This window comes from Protopterus annectens, chromosome 6.part1, assembly GCF_019279795.1.
Source record: "Protopterus annectens isolate FY-2018-M chromosome 6.part1, PAN1.0, whole genome shotgun sequence".
NCBI classification, from domain to species: domain Eukaryota; kingdom Metazoa; phylum Chordata; order Ceratodontiformes; family Protopteridae; genus Protopterus; species Protopterus annectens.
Window position 1 is genome coordinate 261,666,665 of NC_056738.1, and position 17,633 is coordinate 261,684,297.

The following is a 17,633-nucleotide window of genomic DNA, read 5'->3' on the forward strand; positions in this document are numbered from 1 at the left end:
CAAACTAAAAGGAGAAAAAAATGGAAGAAACCCCAATGGGGCATTTATCTTCAACAGGCTCAGTAGAACCACCAGCTATGCAGACAGTGGACACACCAAATTCAGAAGTTGTGTTCAGACTAGTAGCAAAGAAGTTCCAAAGATTAGGTGCCCACACTTCACACATGCACCTTACACCTTGTGCATAGGACATATGTCTGATGCGTGACAAAACACAAACCAAGAAAATCACAGAAGACTGAGTAAACCAAAGAAATAATCTTGCTGCAGTAAAACGATGTGGAGACTTGCAGAGACTGGTAGAAGAAAGTGTTTCAAATTTGTAGTTGTTGATCAGGTTTTAAAAGATAGCAGTGTTTTTTTTTTTTTTTTTTACTGATGCATTTGTTCAAAAGAAAGTTAGAATGGCAACTTAAATTAGATGCAACAACATTTCCGGGACTTAATGAGGCTGTTTCAATTAGTTCAGTTCTCAAGCTAAAGCTTGTAAATGGCTAATTGATCCCATTTAGTCTGGTGTCATTCATCGGTGCTTTTTCATCACATGACTGTTATTTTCGGTAGTTAAAGACTTTTTTGTCTGTGTTAAAGTCAGTTCTGATGAAGTCCTTGTAAAAAAAATAGGATGAAAGCTCTTAAACTGCTTGGTTTGTATAAAGTATTTCTTCTACCAGTCTCTCATGTTTCTGCATCATTTTACTGCAGCAGGATTCTTATTTCATGCACATGTCTGATGCATGACACCTGGAAGATGCAACGAGTTTGGAATACTCGCCGAATGTTAGGCTATCCTTGGCAGGATACCCCAAGAGTAAAGAATACTGTAACAGTGATAAGCAAGGAATCAAGCAGTCTGATGCTAGAGGACAGCACAACTTCCCCAGTTGTCTGGATTTAAGTGAGAAGGAGAAAAAGACAGAGGAGGCAGAGAGGGGATAATGCAAGTTAGGAGTAATATCTGGAGGAGAAAAAAAGAGTCCACTGTCCCTCGTATCCAGCAAAGGGGAGACAAGTGGTCAGCACACAGAGGGGCTTGGTGGGTGGGAGTGCATACTGCAACACTGATCTACTCGAACATTTAGACACAACTTTACTACGTTCTTCTTAGTCAATGTTGCATTACTGACTCTTGGGAGAACTTCCAAAGCTAAAATTTGGGTGGTAGGTCATCTGTACGACCATAGGAAATAAGATTTTGCAGGATGGCAGAAGTAAAACCTGCTCTAACCCTGGAGGCATTGTCTAGGTTATTGTGTTTTGTAAAGGTGTACACAGAGTTCCATGTGGCTGCCTCTAGGATAATCTGGATGGGAACTCCTTTGAGGAAAGCAGTGGTAGTCAGCCCATGTCTGGTGGAGTGGGCTCTAATACACCAAAGTAAATCCTTTTCATGGTGCAAGAAACAAAACTTAATGCAGTGAGCTATCAATTTAGAGACAGTTTGCTTGGAGACAGGTTTGCCCTGTTTACCTTCTGCAAAAACCACCAGCAATTGTTCAGCCCTATTAGGGCTTTTTGTCCTGTCTAGATAACACCTGGTCTGCCTGTGCACACCCAGGGAATTAAGGACTTGCTCTGCCCTGTTCTGTGGATCTGGGTAAAACATTGTCAGGAATGACAGCTTGATTTAAAATAAGTTCTCACACCACTTCAAGTATAAAGGTTGGGTTCGTTCTGAGGGTGACCTCATCCCTATGGAAGACTGTGAAAGCTTCTTCACACATTTATTTATTTGTTTATTCCTTAAAGTTTCCACTGAACCCGGAGGGGGAAAAAAAAAAAAAAAAAAAAAAAAAAGTACATGTATATTCTGACAGAGACAGTCTAGGTCATAACATAATTAACAAACTGAAAAAAAAAACAGAACAAAACAAAAAAAAAAAAAAAAATTAAACAAGAGAGAGAATAAGTATAGTAGCTAAAAGTAGGATGTATTAAAGGACATTAAGTAGAGTTAGTTATGTGGAGGGGAGCAAGAGCATTCCCACTGTGATGCTAGGTGTAAGAGACTTCTTTTCTTGAAAGAGTGGTTAGAGGTGGTGCGGATGTTTGGTGGTAAGAGGAGTTCAGTTGAGGCTGAAGGAGGAAGTTTTTTTTGCCCTGGGGGATGAGTAGGTTTATGCACTTCTAGTAGATTTGATTATTAGACCTTAGAACTCTGTTAGGTAGGTGCATTTTAAAGGCAGAGGAAAGGAGGGACAGAGGGAAGGGTTTAGAATTGAGGACTGAAGATTGATCGTTTTGCTTTTTGATGTTTGTTTTCGCTGGCTTTATAATATATTTCAAGAAGGAGAGAAGGGCAGTCATGGTGCTATGACAGGATGGCTATGGGACGGAAAATTAGTGACGTTATTATTGTTAAAATTTGGGGAACTATGCATTCTTGTAGGAGCGGTTAATTAAGATGCAGTCTGGGGGATTTTGGGAGGTGTTGATGAGGAGGTGGAGAATGAGGAGGTCAATTTGGAAATAGAGTCAATGAAGAAAGAATTAAATTGGGTGGCTAGATCATGATCTGGTTATGGTTATGGAGTGTAGAGAAATAGTTTTGTCGATCAAAGGTAATGAGTTTTCATTTTGTATTCATTAAGGAGCGGTTGTCTCTACGCTTTTGGTAGAAGAATGTTGAGGGTTTGTAGCTTAGTAACACTCCTAGCAGATGGCACAGCTATGAGGAAGGTTGTCTAGGAGAGCATCCTTAAAGAGACAGTGGCTGCAGATTCAAAAGGAGGCAAAATTAGTATTTTCTAAGACAATTTAGATCCCAAGACAGAATGGGGCTCCCTCTAGGTGGTCTCAAGTGAATCACCCCTTTTAGAAAATGTTTCACATGAGAGTGTGAGAAGATAAGTGGCATGTTATTCAGACAGGCTGAACTGCAGGCACATGTACCTTAATGCTGGAATAGGATAGCCCTAGAATAAAAAAAAGGCCAGACAGATACTGTCAGACTGCACTGATGTCTGCTCAGGTAGGGTCACTTTCATTGCTGTAACACCAGGTGGAAAATCCTTTCCACTTTGCCAGGTATGATTTCCTGGTATTGGAATTTCTTGCTTCCCTTGGAATGGAGAGCACCTCCTTGGGATAAGATGTTATCCCAGGTGTCAAAACCTAATGCTGCTGTGGTTAACTTGATGGTGGCTACGTGGGGATGGAAGGTAGACCCCTTGACCTGACTGAGCAGATCAATCTCCTGCAGTAGATGTGGAATCGCCCCTTGCTCAGCATCAGGAGGAAAGAGAAAGTACAGTTGTGTACACTTACCATAAATGTAGATGTTCGAGTGTATTCACTGTTGCAGTCATTACATTTGGGTAATCTGCTGGCAAGTTGCCCTCAGTCGGCCTAAATTCCAAAGTCTTGGGTCCTGTGTCCATTGCGGTCTCCTCTTCCGTGACGTCAGGGGTATAAAACAAGCAGCCAACGCCATTTTCTTTAGTTTTTCTTGCCCCAGATGTCAGGTGCCCCCAAAAAGTTAGCAATATATATATATATATATATATATATATATATATATATATATATATATATATATATATATATATATATATATATATAAACTATATATACATGCATCAATATAAACTTTACCTTCATCTACAAGCAAATACACCACATAGGTTGTAGAGGATAGAGAAGGAAAGAAACTCCAGAATGAAAGGGGGGTGGCGGGTGGGTAACCTGGACTGCAACAGTGAATACACTTGAACATCTACATTTATGGTAAGTGTACACAACTGTACTATGTCCTTCGTGTTTCACTGTTGCAGTCATTACATTTGGGTAGAATCCCAAAGCTATGGTTGGGAGGCTGGAGCTAAACAGCATTAGGTGCGGCTATAAGGCCCTGCAGAACTGCAGTGGCAAAGCCTGCCCTGGACTTAGAGTAGAGAGGGGAAAATGATAATGCTTTGTAAAGGTGTGAACAGAACTCCAAGTAGCAGCCTCTAGAATGTCTTTGGTTGGTACTCCTCTGAGAAAGGCTGCTGAAGTAGCTGCAGCTCTGGTAGAATGAGACCTAATGCCTTTGGGCACAGGTTTGCCAAGGTGTAAGTAGTAGAAATGAATGCAGTGGCTTACCCACTTTGAAACAGTCTGCTTTGAAATGGCCTTTCCTTCTAATCCTGCAGCATATGTCACTAGTAATTGCTCAGTTTTTCTTAGAGCTTTAGTCCTCCTCAAGTAGAATCTTAGTTGTTTGTGTACGTCCAAGGAATGCAGAATTCTCTCCCCCTTGTTCTGCGGATTTGGATAAAAGGTTGGCAGATAAATAGTTTGGTTAAGAGCCACAGTGGAAGCCACCTTAGGCATAAATGTTGGATTTGTCCTCAGAGACACCCTGTCTGGGTAAAATATGATAAAAGGCACTAGAGCCATGAGGGCCTGTAGCTCAGACTCTTCTTGCTGAAGTAATTACTAGTAGCAAAGCTGTTTTCCATTACAAGAACTTTATATCAGCAGTAGCAGCTGGTTCAAATGGAGGCAGGTTGAGCTTTTCCAACACATAATTGAGGTCCCATGCAGGTATTGGTGATCTTCTAGGAGGCCTTAAATTTTTGACTCCTCTAAGATACTGCTTTAGTAAAGGATGAGAAAAGATTGGTGGCACTGTATTATAATGAGCCGAAATGGCAGAGGCATGCATTTTAATTGATGAGAAAGATAGGCCTTTGTCAAGCATCTAATTCAAATATTGAAATATCTGTGGAATATTTGGTTCTGCTGTATCAGTTCCTCGTGCTTGATTCCAAGCACAGAATCTCTTCCATTTATAAGCATAAGATTTTCTAGTACTAGGCCTTCTGGCTTCCAAAATGACATCCATCATACCTTTACTGAGAGATGTTGTTTGTATAACTACATGATCAGCCCCTGCCAGGTTCAGTGTCTGGAATTGATTGTGCAGTATCGGATTGTTTTGCTGGGACAGTAGTTGAGGTCTTTGAGGTAAGGTCCAAGCTGGGTATTGAGACAAGTTCCTTAGGATTGGGTACCAGTATTGGCGGGGCCAGTCCAGGGCAATTAGTATCATCTTTGGTTTCTCTTGTCTGACTTTTAGTAGGACCTCGGGAAGAACAGGGAGAAGAGGAAAGGCGTAAACTGATAGGTTTTTCTAACTGAAGGATAGGGCGTCCACTGTCCATGCTTGTCTGTGATAAGTCCTTGTGCAGAATGTTTTCAATTGATAACTCTGAGGACAGGCAAACAGATCTATATCTGGGCTCCCCCATTTCGTCGTTATCATGCTGAAGACTTGTGGATCTAGTTTCCACTCGTGAGGGTTCATAAGGTTTCTGCTTAAACTGTCTACCAGAGTATTTTGTTTTCCTGTCAGGAATTGAGCTTGAAGATGTATTTGTTAAGTCAAAGCTGTGTCCCACAGTGCCATGGCTAATCTGCAAAGGGGATACGAGTGCGTGCCCCCCTGCTTGTTTACATACCACATAACCGTGATGTTGTCCGTCTTTATCAGTAGTTCTCCTGGATGAATTAAGTCCTTGAAGGCCGTCAGGGCATTTTGAACAGATAGCATCTTTTTTTGGTTGATATGTAGATGCATTTGTTTTGGGGTCCATATGCCCTGAATGCATCTTCCCACCATGTGGGCCCCCCCAGGTATAATCTGATGCATCTGTAGTTAAGGTTTGGTGGGCAGGGGGTATAGTGAAGGCCCGTCCCATGTTTTGGTGACATGCCTTTGCCCACCATAGAAACTCCTGTTGTAGGCAGGGAATGAGAGGAATCATGGTTTCCAGACTGTGACAATGTTGACTCCATAAAATTTTTAGGTACCACTGAAGTTTCCTCATATGCAGTCTTGCATATGGAATAAGTAGGATGCCATGAAGCCCAAAGCCTGCAGAGTTTGTCTTGCAGATAACTGGGTTTTTGTTGCCATCAGTTTGGAGTAAGAAGTCAGCTGCCTTTGTTTGTCTGGCGTGCGGTAAGCCATCTGGGCAGTTGTATTCAAGCTTGCACCCAGGAATGTTATCTTTTGAGAGGGTACCAGTTGTGACTTCTTTTCGTTTACTGTGTACCCTAGGCATGTTAGAAGCCTTTTCACAAACGCCAGGTGTTGAAGAAGAATGTCCTTGCTCTCTGCTTGAATGAGACAGTCATCCAAGTAAGGATATATTTGTATACTTTGTCTGCAAAAAGCAATTACTGGTGCCAGGCACTTTGTAAAGACCCTGGGCGCAGTAGATAAGCCAAAGGGCAGTGCAGAGAATTGATAATTCATTAAGCCAGCCTTGAATCTGAGGTATCTTCTGCACAATTGCCTTATTGGGACATGCAGGTATGCCTCTTTTAGGTCTAATGTCACCAGCCAAGCATTCTTGCCCAGCACGGGGAGAAGCTGCTGCAAAGTCAGCATTTTGAATTTTGGAATGTCCTGGTATGTGTTCAAAATCGATAAATCCAGTATTGGCCGCCAGGCCTTGTCCTTTCTGGGTAAAAAGAACAGTCGCGTAAAAACCTTGTCCTTTTTCCTGTTCTGGTACTGGCTGAATGGCCCCCATATCCATGAGGGATGTAACCCGTTTCTGTGTCTCTGCCCATTGATTTTTTGGCAGGTCTGGCCAACCGTTTGCCATTGGCAGAGTATGGAAATGGAACCTGTATCCCTGTGATACTATGTTTAGCACCCACTTGTCCTGGGTTATTAACTGCCAATTTTGAGCAAAAAGTGCTAATTTTCCTCCTAAGGTTGCTGCCAAAAGATAAGTGCTTGGTGAAGGCAGAGGGAAGTAATTGGGACTGTTTTCTGTAGGTTTGCACTTTATCTCCCCCAGATTAGGAGGTAGAAGCGCCTCACTGCTTTGACCTGTATGAATCATGTGCCTGGTATCTGGAACCCTTAGGGTATCTGGATTTGCCCCTTTAAGCTCCATCTGACACAGGAAAGGACCAATTTCTTGTAGGCCAGTGTCTACTGAATCTTGGTGGCTGCACTTGCAAGAAGTCTTTTACAGTTTGCATAGACTGAGCTTTGTCTTCCATTTTCTTTAAAACCTCTTCTGCCTTAACACCAGAGTATCATGCTGTAAAGGTGCATCCAGTAATTTAGCTTTAACATGATCAGGCAAATTTTGCTCTTTTAGCCAGGCATGCCTCCTAATCACAGATCCAGTAACTGCGGCCCTGCAGGAGGCCTCTAAGGAATCAAAACCACATTGCAAAGTATGTTTTCCAACCTGTTCAGCTGCATGCAATAATTCCTGCAATTCTTTATTTTCTGCACATTCAGAAATCAACATCATTTTCTGTTTCAGCAATGCCATAACATGTTGCTGATACTTGAGCATATGGAACTGGCAGTTTAAGGCCCTAATTGCCAAGGTTGCAGATGTATAAACCTCCCCCCCCCCCCATCTATCCAGTGCCCTTGAATCTCTGTTAGAGGGGGTAGGATTTTTTGCTATTGAGGCCTCAACTCCCTTTGGACCCTGTGAAATAGTTTCAGGATCAGCAGCAGGGTTTCTAAATAAATATTTGTGCGAGTCAGGGACCCTGTAATATGTCAGGCTTGCTGGGAGCTGCAGGTAAGGAGTCAGGGGTCAAGCTTGACTCGAAAACACATCTTCCACAATGTCTAAAACAGGGGGAATGGCTAAAGGACTGTGCCGAGGGAGAAGGAAATCCCGGAGCCTCTTTTTTGATTCTAAGAAATCTCGACTCTCCCAGTGAAAATGCTCCCTCAAAGTATGCAAGGTTTCTCCAAATGAATAATCCTCAGGATGTGATGCAGATGGTAAAGACTCCTCTGCATCAGAATCCTCATAGGGAGGTATAGATAATTCCTGATCAGAAGAGGAATTAGAAGAAATAGAAACCTGATCTGAAGATTCATAATCAGTGTCTTGCCTAGGCCTCTTATCAGGAGGGGGATGGGAATCCCTGATCAAGGTAATAGGGTCTTCAGCCATTTTGATCATCTGTTTTTTAGGCATAGCGGCCTGTGCATGTGGCTCATGCATCAGTTTTTTAGTTTTAGAAGTTGCTCTTGTCACTGAGTACCGGCGAACCGGTGACTGGCTTAGAAGTTTCGTCGTTTGTTTTGGACCTCGACTGCCTCTGTCCTTTTCTTTGCATTTTTTATGTAATCCGGTAGTCGGACTGCTATCCGACGACATTTCTGGGTGGTTAAATCCGTTTCCAAAATACTTTGAGGCAAAAATATACAGACACTTAATAGTGCGTTGGTTAAATCTAGCACAAAACAGACAGCCAGGCACATTGTGATCAGGGCCTAGGCAAGGAATACAGTATAAATGGAAATCCTTATGAGGTATTTGCTTCCCACAAGTAATACAATTAACTTTTTCTGACATCGGTATGGAGCAAAAAAAAAAAAAAAAAGTCTCCCCAATGGGGTACTTAGCTTTAGTGAAGACTTCAGTTCTGAAACTTAAACTCGAATATTTCAGGAGTCGGCCAACCGGCACTTGCGAAATGCTTCTGCTTCGGGCACCACACGGCAAGAAAGACTAAAGAAAATGTCGTTGGCTGCCTGTTTTATACCCCTGATGACCTGACGTCATGGAAGAGGAGATAGCAACCGAAGGACCCAAGACTTTGGAATTCAGGCCGACTGAAGGCAACCTGCCAGCAGATTACCCAAATGTAATGACTGCAACAGTGAAACATGAAGAACATCCAGTGCTGCTCTCAACCAGATGAGAGCTACTAGGATTGTGATGGGTCTGTCCTTCCTGATTTGTCAGTACCCTGGGAAACTTGAGACAAGGCTGGGAATGCACACACGAACTAGTTGGTCCATGTGAAGGAGAACACATCTATCTTGCAAACTCCCATCTGTTGTGTTCTGGAGCAGAATTTCTGTAGTTGCTTTTTGTGGTGGAAAGTGAACAGGTCTACTGAGGGGTGTCCCTACTAAATGAATAGTCAGAGCCAAGCGACCTCTCTTCTCAAAATCTATTTGTTGCAGGTCTAGAAGGTCCCCGTTTAGAGAATCTGCTAGGGTATTGCGCTGGCCTGGAATATGAGAGGCTGAGAGAGTTAGCCCTACCTCTTGAGCCAGCATCCAAATTTTTCTGGCAAGGCTGCGCAGTGGGTAGGACAAAGTTCTCCCTTCTTTGTTTACATTCCACATAACTGTGGTGTCATCTGTCTAGATCTAGTGCATCTCTAGGCTTATGTTTTGTTAAAGGCTTTTCTGGCCAGGTAGACTGCTAGTAACTCCTTTTGGTTTATATGCAACTTCTTTGTTGTGTGGACCAAATGCCCTGTACCTTCAGGGGACCTAGGTGAGCTCCCCAAAGTATGTGAGCTGTCCATGGTAATGGTCTGGTCCGTTTCTGGCAGAGTGAAATTTGCTCCTGGATTCATTTGTATGGTACAATTCCATCATAGGAGTTCTACTTTCAGTCATGGAAAGAGGGACAGCTGGGTTTCCAGGGGCTAGTGCTGTTCCCAGGCATTTTTTAGAAACCACTGACGTTTCTGTGTGTGTAACTTTGCAAACTGAATCATGAGGATGCATGATGCCATGTACTCTAGTATCCTCAGGAATTCTCTTGCAGTGTTGAGCTGCTTTGGAAGCAGACTTGTTAGGTAGCCTATCAAGAAAACAATCTTGTCCTAGGAAAGGAAGGCTTTCTGTTGAACCAAGTCTATGATAATGCCAAGGAATAAGATCCTTGTTTGAGGAAGAGTTGGATTTTTTTTGAAAACTTAGGGTGAGACCTACCTTCTGAAAACAGTCTACACTTATCTGTCAGACCCCTATGGTCTCTGAAATGGATCTTTCCTGAATGAGACAGCTGTCTAAGTAGGGGTAAATATGGATTCCTGGAGTTCTGCAATGTGCTACTAGAGGATCTAGGCATTCTGTGAAAACTCTGGATGCAGTACATAACCCCAGTGGTAAAGCACAGAACTGGAAGTGGAAGTCTGTTAAACTGTAGGTACTTTCTGTGACTATGTCTATGTGGACATGGAGGAAAGCATAATTTATGTTTATGGTAACCATGAAAGCATCTTGGAAGAATGTGAGAACTAATTTCTGCAATGTAAGTATTTGGAATTTTGGGATGCTGAGGAACTTGTTTAGCTTTGAAAGGTCTCAAAAAATCCTTGAGTAGAAGCCTTTTCCTTCTTGTTCTGGAGGGACAGGCTGAACAGATCCTTGATGAAGTAGCTCCCTGATAATATAGGTGGTGAGAGACTTTCCAGCTCTTTTGGTGGTTTTGGAATGCCCAAGAAGGGTAGTATTGCTCTGAACTGAACATAGCATCCCTTCTTTATGATGCTGAGGACCCATCTGTCCCTAGTGATGGATTTCCACTGGTTTAGGAAGGAGAGTCTGCCTACTGGAGGTTTGGAAGGGACAGGAAGGGGTAGAACATAGTCACAGCTGGTCTGGTGCTTTTTTCTGTACTAGATGCCCCAACAAGACAATTCTTTGAAAGGATGTGAAATAGAACTTGAGGGTTCAACTTGAAGCCCAGGGGAGCTAGAATGTTCAAGACCTTGTACAAGGAATCAAACACTTTGAAACAGACTGCACAAATCAGCAAGTCATCAAAATAAGGGAAAATGTGGATGCCTTGGGTCCTGCAGTAAGCAACCATTCAAGCCCGGTACTTTGCATATACCCAAAGCACAGCAGATAACCCAAAGGGTAAAGCAGAAAACTGATAGCTAAGATTTGCTGTGCCTGGCTTACACTATCTCCTGAAGTTGGAAGCAATTAGAATGTGATAAGCATCTTACAAATCAAGTCTTTTTTTGGTAGTGTATGAGGTATTGCAACTGAATATGACCACGTCATATGCTTACAAGATTAGTAAAGCTTGTGGCAGGGTTGCTGACAAACTACTGAAGGCAGACAATAGCAGTAGGGATAATACAGATCTTTGTGGTGCTCCCTGTATATGAAGGGAGAAGGGTAAGAAAGGGTCTCCTATCTGAATTCTAGAGAGTTTGACTGAAGAAACTTTTAAACCGTGACAGCGAGTCTGTGCTGATACTTACTGCAACAAACAATTATGACATAATTGTCTAATAGAACAAAACCCTTTGTGATGTCAACGAACACTGCACCAAGCCTTTGTCCATATTACAGAGTATGTCATCAGCTAACATGTACAGGCAGTCATGGTATTGCGTCCTGACCAACTGCCATGCTAGTGTGGAGTTAGTATACTGTATTTTTAATACAGTCTGTTAGCTGTAAAAACTAGTTTTCCAAAGTCTTCCCCATTGTTGGTAAGACTGGAATGGGCCTCGAGCCCTTTGTGTAAAGCAAGTAAAAAAATCAATGGCTGCATAAGTATATCATAATAAATTTGTTATAAGCATTAAATACTGCACTCAGTCTAACACATGCCTCTGCTGCTTCACAATGGTAAACTAGAAAAGGTGTTGCAGAACTAAAAAGTTTCTTTCCATAGTATTCCAGAATTCTGCATTTTCTTCTCCTTAGTGGAGTTCTGGTTTAGACTTTTTGCATGCACAAGTTCACACAAAACTTAATAAAAATGTTCAAAAACACACATTTTAAATAACAGCTCTATATCTACTTCCCAGTAAAAGTACTAAAAAAATTCTCTTCAGATAAGATTGTTTAATAGAGCTACAGAAAAAAGACCATCTGGACCAAAGTTCTGCTTACTCAGGACATGGGCATGCTTACTACAGGCTAACAACATTGTCTGGCATTAAACAGCAGCTCAGCTCCCCAATCAAGAAGCAGGATCTACAGCTTAGCACAAACTTGACAAAGGCCTGACTGTGACACAGAGGGATGAAGCCCTTATTGCAATTCAGAAAACTGGGGTTTGAACAGTAACCTCAGGGATGGAGAGGTCAGGCAGAGAAGAGCAGAACTGAATGGGTGTAGCCTGTTCTCTTCCAAGGGATGGAGAGGATTGCATACACTCAGGGGCACATGGAGTCAGTGTGACATCTCTAGTGGAGACGCGGAAAACCACACTCCCGGGGGGTGTCTGGGCTACTTGGAGGGACCATCCCTTGCAAAAGTGAGGGAAATGATTTCTGGAATCAACCCACAGTATGACCACTGAAAAGTGCATGCAGGAGGTTAAGACCGTCTAAATGACAGCCCCTCTTGGCCAACCTTTGCCTCAGTGACATGGAATAAATGAATCTATCGGTCAGAGGACTGACGATCACCAGACAACGGTGACAAAAAGATGACAGAACAAAATCATGCCAAAAGACAGGCACCACCCCCTTTAAGGAGCTACAATCCAAATGATAAAGGATTATATAAGAGACACGAATGCCTGGCACAAAATCATTATGTAATTATACGTAAAACTTACTACCCTTTATTTGTCTGTATGCCCTCTTCTGCCTGTCTTTCTTGCTGAAAGAGTTGGCCCTGATAAAAGTATATACATTTGCAAAATGCTGGAAAATATACAACAGAATATAAGCTTTACTAAATCATAGACAACATGAAATACAGTTAGCCTCTGTATTACTTACTGGAAACCTCTGTACCATTTACATAAACAATTAACAACTTCAGGATTACTCATCTGCAGCACCATAAGGCAAAACCCTGTCACTTTTGCAAAGTAATTTACATTCAAACAAAACTCACCTGCTTCTGCAACATGGCAAGCGACCGTGGGGTTATTTTCAGCCACACAGCTATTTGAAAGAATAGCATCTGTACCTTCAGGGTTCTTCATCTCTTCTTCCTCCTTTTCACAAGAGTTGTCTGACATAAACTCATCTTAAAACAAAACAATATACAAGTTATTAGTCAAACCTTCCTACACAGCCTCTGGTTTTAAGAACAGGGATGCCTCTTTCAGCATTTCTGAACAAATTGCTAAACAGTGTTGTTGGCCAACACTTAGCAGAGCTAGGAAAATTAAAGAAGCTGCCAAACTATGTGACTGGGACAGTACACGTCATTTAATCAGTTCACATTAGTGTGTGTGTGTGTGTGTCAATGGGTAATCAAAGACTATAAAGTATAATGCAAGTCCAGTCTCTCAATTCAAAATAACAAATCATACTTTTGGCCGTACTGGAAATCAGGACTATCAAAGTTTGGCAGAAGCCATTTATAGTGAAGACCCACAGAGAAAAGCTTCAACAAAAAAGCAACTGAAATGGGTTATGGTCATATATGAGAAAAACAATTCATCAAACTACCAAATACTAGTTTTAATGCAGATGGTATACATACACAATAATTAACACACTGTAACAAGCAACATTCATGACACAAATGGAGAGTTTTATTTTGAATTGCACAAAGCAGATATACATTCATAATTTATGTCTAGATTCAGAACTTTTAGAAAATTTTCTACACAGTTGTAACAAAAAAAGCTTGGCTGAAAATGAATTTACACCAACTGCACACTCAAGTCTCAACTTGAGCTGTGTATTAATGGAAGTACACTTTTCTAAACAAAGAATATTGAAAAATCTGAGAATCTAGATGGTAAACTACATGACTTAGCGTGACCTTTTTGTTTTTTTAATTTAGATGCGACTCATAAGTACAACAAAATCAATTAGTAGATATTTCAACTTATAAAATTCATAGGTAGGTACTAGGCTATCTGCCCAAGGGCATTTATAAGCCTAGCCAGAGTGTGTCAGCTTTCGCCGCCCCATTGATTAATTAACTGAGCCACTGTCAAGCAGAGCCAATGAAGTGATCCCAGGGGTGTATTTTCTGTTACCCATCAACTCGTCAAGGTTTCTGTTGAAGAGTGTTAGTGAAGGGCTCCGTCTAATGTAGTTTTGAATTTTATTCCAAAGCATGGGGAGTCTGTGACAGAAATATATCCCTCCAGCATGTTCTATTTATTGTTGTGGCGAGGTTTAGCTCATTAGAGCGCGTGGCTCGCAGTGACTTGGATTTCTTTAGGTGGAGCATGTCCATCAATTCTGAGTTGGACATGGCTTTGTAAGTCAGGCAGAGATCACCACTGAGTAAGTGATATGACACACCACTGAGTAAGTGATATGACAGAGTACAGCCAGAGTTTTTTCAGTCGGGCTGCATAGGACATATGTTTGAGGCCAGTAATCCGCTTGATGAGGTACCTTTGTGGTCTTTCCAGCTGTTGAAAGTGTCTTGTGAGGTACATCCCAAATGGGGCATTGTACACTCTATGATGGGTCTGATGAGTGACGAGTAGAGGGGCACTATAACTTCTATTTCTAGATGCGAACCCTTTACATTCATTGTACAAAACTCGTGTAATCAAATTACAAGGCATTTTGGAAATAATTCACAAGGGAGGTCTAAATAGACTTGTTCATTTTTTACATTTTTTTTTTGTCACTAACAGTGCTGGTCACCCATAATGTGAAAACTAGTTCTAGGTGATTGTCACTGTTGATGTGATGCCATGACCCCATGTACAATATGGGAAAAGGGGATTACAATTATATGCCTATTATTCCAAAATACAAAAGTAAAGGAAAACACAGTATGAGTCAAGAATGCAGACCCTAGGATTATTATTCCGTCAAGGGAAATAATTTTCTGATCTCTTCTCTTTGTTTAAAATGTGTTGAAGCCATTTATGGATAAGAATTTATTTGCAGGAGTGGCAGAAAAATGCCTATTTGTAAACAGCCATATGGATTCACCCTGCTGCCTATATTTGCACTACATCAATGTACTAGCAAATGTTAAGCATCTTTTCTGTATAAGTCATTCAGTTTTGCTCTGGATCTGTGGTGTTCTACTTTAAAGTACATCTAAAACAATTCAAAGTGGTATGTTCCAGTCATTTGTTATAAGGCTCCCTATCATAAGACTTTAATTTCAATGACTTATAAGTTGTAAAAAGAAACAAATTCTGAAAGCTATAAAAGACAAACCCAAAATTCCAAAATAAAACTGAATGCATACAGGAAAGCAAATACAAAACAGGAGTTTAATATAACCAAATTAAAACACTGTTGATGGGGATGCTCCCTGCACCCTCATGTGGAGAGTGTATCCCCACATCCACTAAATAACATCCTAAATCCAAGGCTGCACAACTCTGAAACAAGGATATATATATATATATATATATATATATATATATATATATATATATATATATATAGTTTCAGTGGAAAAGCATATTTTATTTGGTGTGTTATGTTCATTTTTTAATTTACTTTTTTGTATTCAGTAATATTTCACAATTTTGACTTTCAAAGATTTTTATTTCAGTCTTACAAGCTTCAGCCATTTATGTTTAAGTCTTAGGACAGGAAATCTCGGCATAAACATAACCACTTTAAAAGTTTACCTGTTATCCCTGGTGACAGGGCCCTCCATCATCCCCTAATTAAGGTTTATTGTACATCAATTAAAGTGATGAATTAATCTCAAACAGAAGTGGTCCAATGCAGTAGCCTCAAGAGCTGCAATCACACGGGAGGCCATCTACAGGATACAGTACTGCCAGGAACCTCCATGGGCTGACAAAGCACACCTCAGTGAAAGGTTACTTAAAATTCAGATGACTGCTTCACCCTAAATAAAACACTGCCACAGCTACTAAAGTGGGTTCTAAAAAATGATCAACCAAAACAGTGATGGGGAGGAGCCACTTAAACACAATTGTGCCTCCGTACAATTCTTCTGCCTCCCCAGTATACACATGTCAGCAGTGGAGACACAAGAGAATAATCGGAACCTTAGAAGAGAGCAAGAAGTGACTATGGTAAAAGAAAACATCTCATCTTTGCAAGTTCAATTATCGGGGTGTAGATTGTGGTGGCAGAGAAGAGGGGGACGGTGCCAAGGCCACAAGGGACAGGAAGCAACTCTTCAGGACTAAAGCACACTGCAGAAACCTTAACATCATTCTCTACATTCAAGTAACCTGGCTATGAAGTGAATGAGAAGTACTGCAGGAGGTGTCTCAGGTCTATAATATACTCAGCAGTATGTTCCAAAGGGCTGCCTGTCCATGACATCAGAAAAAGAAAGGGCAACTTTTCATCAAGGGGTTCAACAAATGGTGGAAAAACTGGTGTAGTCCTTAGGCTTGGCCTTCACTGGAGACTGAGAATCCATTTGGAGACGCGAGTCTCATAACTGTGTAATGATCTGTGTCTAACAAGGAAGGAACCATCCTACATGACAGGTTTAGGAATTTCATTAAACACTGCAACCTGCTGGAGAGCATAATGAATGTCTAGGAAATTTCAATATTCCTTTTCAACACATCAGTCAGCGCAATCAAACTGACAATGAGAGCAAGAAAAAAAAAAGACATACAGCAGTCAATGGGCAAAAAAAGACAGTATACAGCCAGATTAGTCAAAAATGAAACGTCAGTAGGAAAAAAATGGTAGTGATAAATGGCCCTATATTCTAAACCAGATATTACATAAACAAATTACTTTGACAGAAGTGCAATGCTGTGATACTGTGGCAGTAAAACAAATATGCTATTGGATCATAACAGAAGGGAGGGTGGCCTAATGGTTAAGGTGTTTGTCTTACAAACACAAGGTGCAGGTTTGAGTCTCACAAGGGATAATTGGCTAGGCTTAAAATGGCTCGCAAGGGCAGTTAGCTTAGTACTAACCTACGAACCATGCCTAAAATACAAACATACCAAGATTAGGAGTTTACAGAAAAAGGTAGGACAGATAAAACAGGAGGACATACTGTCCTCTGTAAAAGGCAAGAGATCAGAATACCTGACTTGCCATGAAAATCCATACAGAGTTAAGTGCGGTGTGTGTGTGTATATATATATATATATATATATATATATATATATATATATATATATATATATATATATATACATATATATATATATATATATATATATATATATATATATATATATATATATGTATATAAGCGCAATTCACACTTCCTGAATCCTGGTGAGGATAACCGATGACCTGTTCCCTCCAGCACCACAGTTCAGCCAGACATCTCTTGCAAATGACTGCAAAATATGAGCATGCAACCCACTGCCTCAAGATTAGTGGCTAGATTCTCCCACACAATCTAATAACCATCCTCAGTACTCTAAAAGGCAGACAAGATACCACAGTGGGGGGAGGGGGGGTAGAATTAAAGTACAGTTTTGTACTTACCATAAATGTAGATGTTAGAGTGTATACACTGCTGCAGTCATTACACTTGGGTTATCCTGCCGTCAGGCGGTTCCCCAGTTGGCCTGAGTTTCAAAGTCTTGGTGCGGCGTCGGTTGCTGTCACCTCCTCCCTGACATCAGTGCGACAGGGATATAGAAGATGCAGCCAACGCCATTTTCTTCAGTTTTTCTTGCCCCAGACGTCAGGTGCCTCTAAATAGGTAGGCAATTTCAATTGCTAATAAAACATACAAAAGAAAAGCAAAAAACAACTTAGCTACCAGCAAATACTCACCATAGGTAGTAAGGGTAGAAGACATAGGTACGTACCAGCCAGTAAGAGGGGAAGGAGGGAGGGTAACCTGGACTGCAGCAGTGTATACACTCGAACATCTACATTTATGGTAGGTACAAAACTGTACTATGTTCATCGTGTTACACTGCTGCAGTCATTACACTTGGGTAGAATCTCAAAGCTGAGGAAGGGTGTCTGGTTCTATAAGGCATTAGGGTTGGCTATAAGGCCCTGCAGCACTGCAGTGG

The 17,633-nt window shown here is 41.2% G+C and overlaps 1 protein-coding gene across 1 annotated transcript in view; it reads right to left on the reverse strand.

Moving 5' to 3' along the window:
• SNX15 (sorting nexin 15) overlaps nt 1-17,633 on the reverse strand; it is a 338,349-nt gene that overhangs the window by 43,793 nt on the left and 276,923 nt on the right. The window contains exon 6 of the mRNA XM_044075364.1: nt 12,599-12,733. Within this exon, the coding sequence (XP_043931299.1) occupies nt 12,599-12,733 (135 nt within the window). The remainder of the gene's footprint in view (nt 1-12,598; nt 12,734-17,633) is intronic.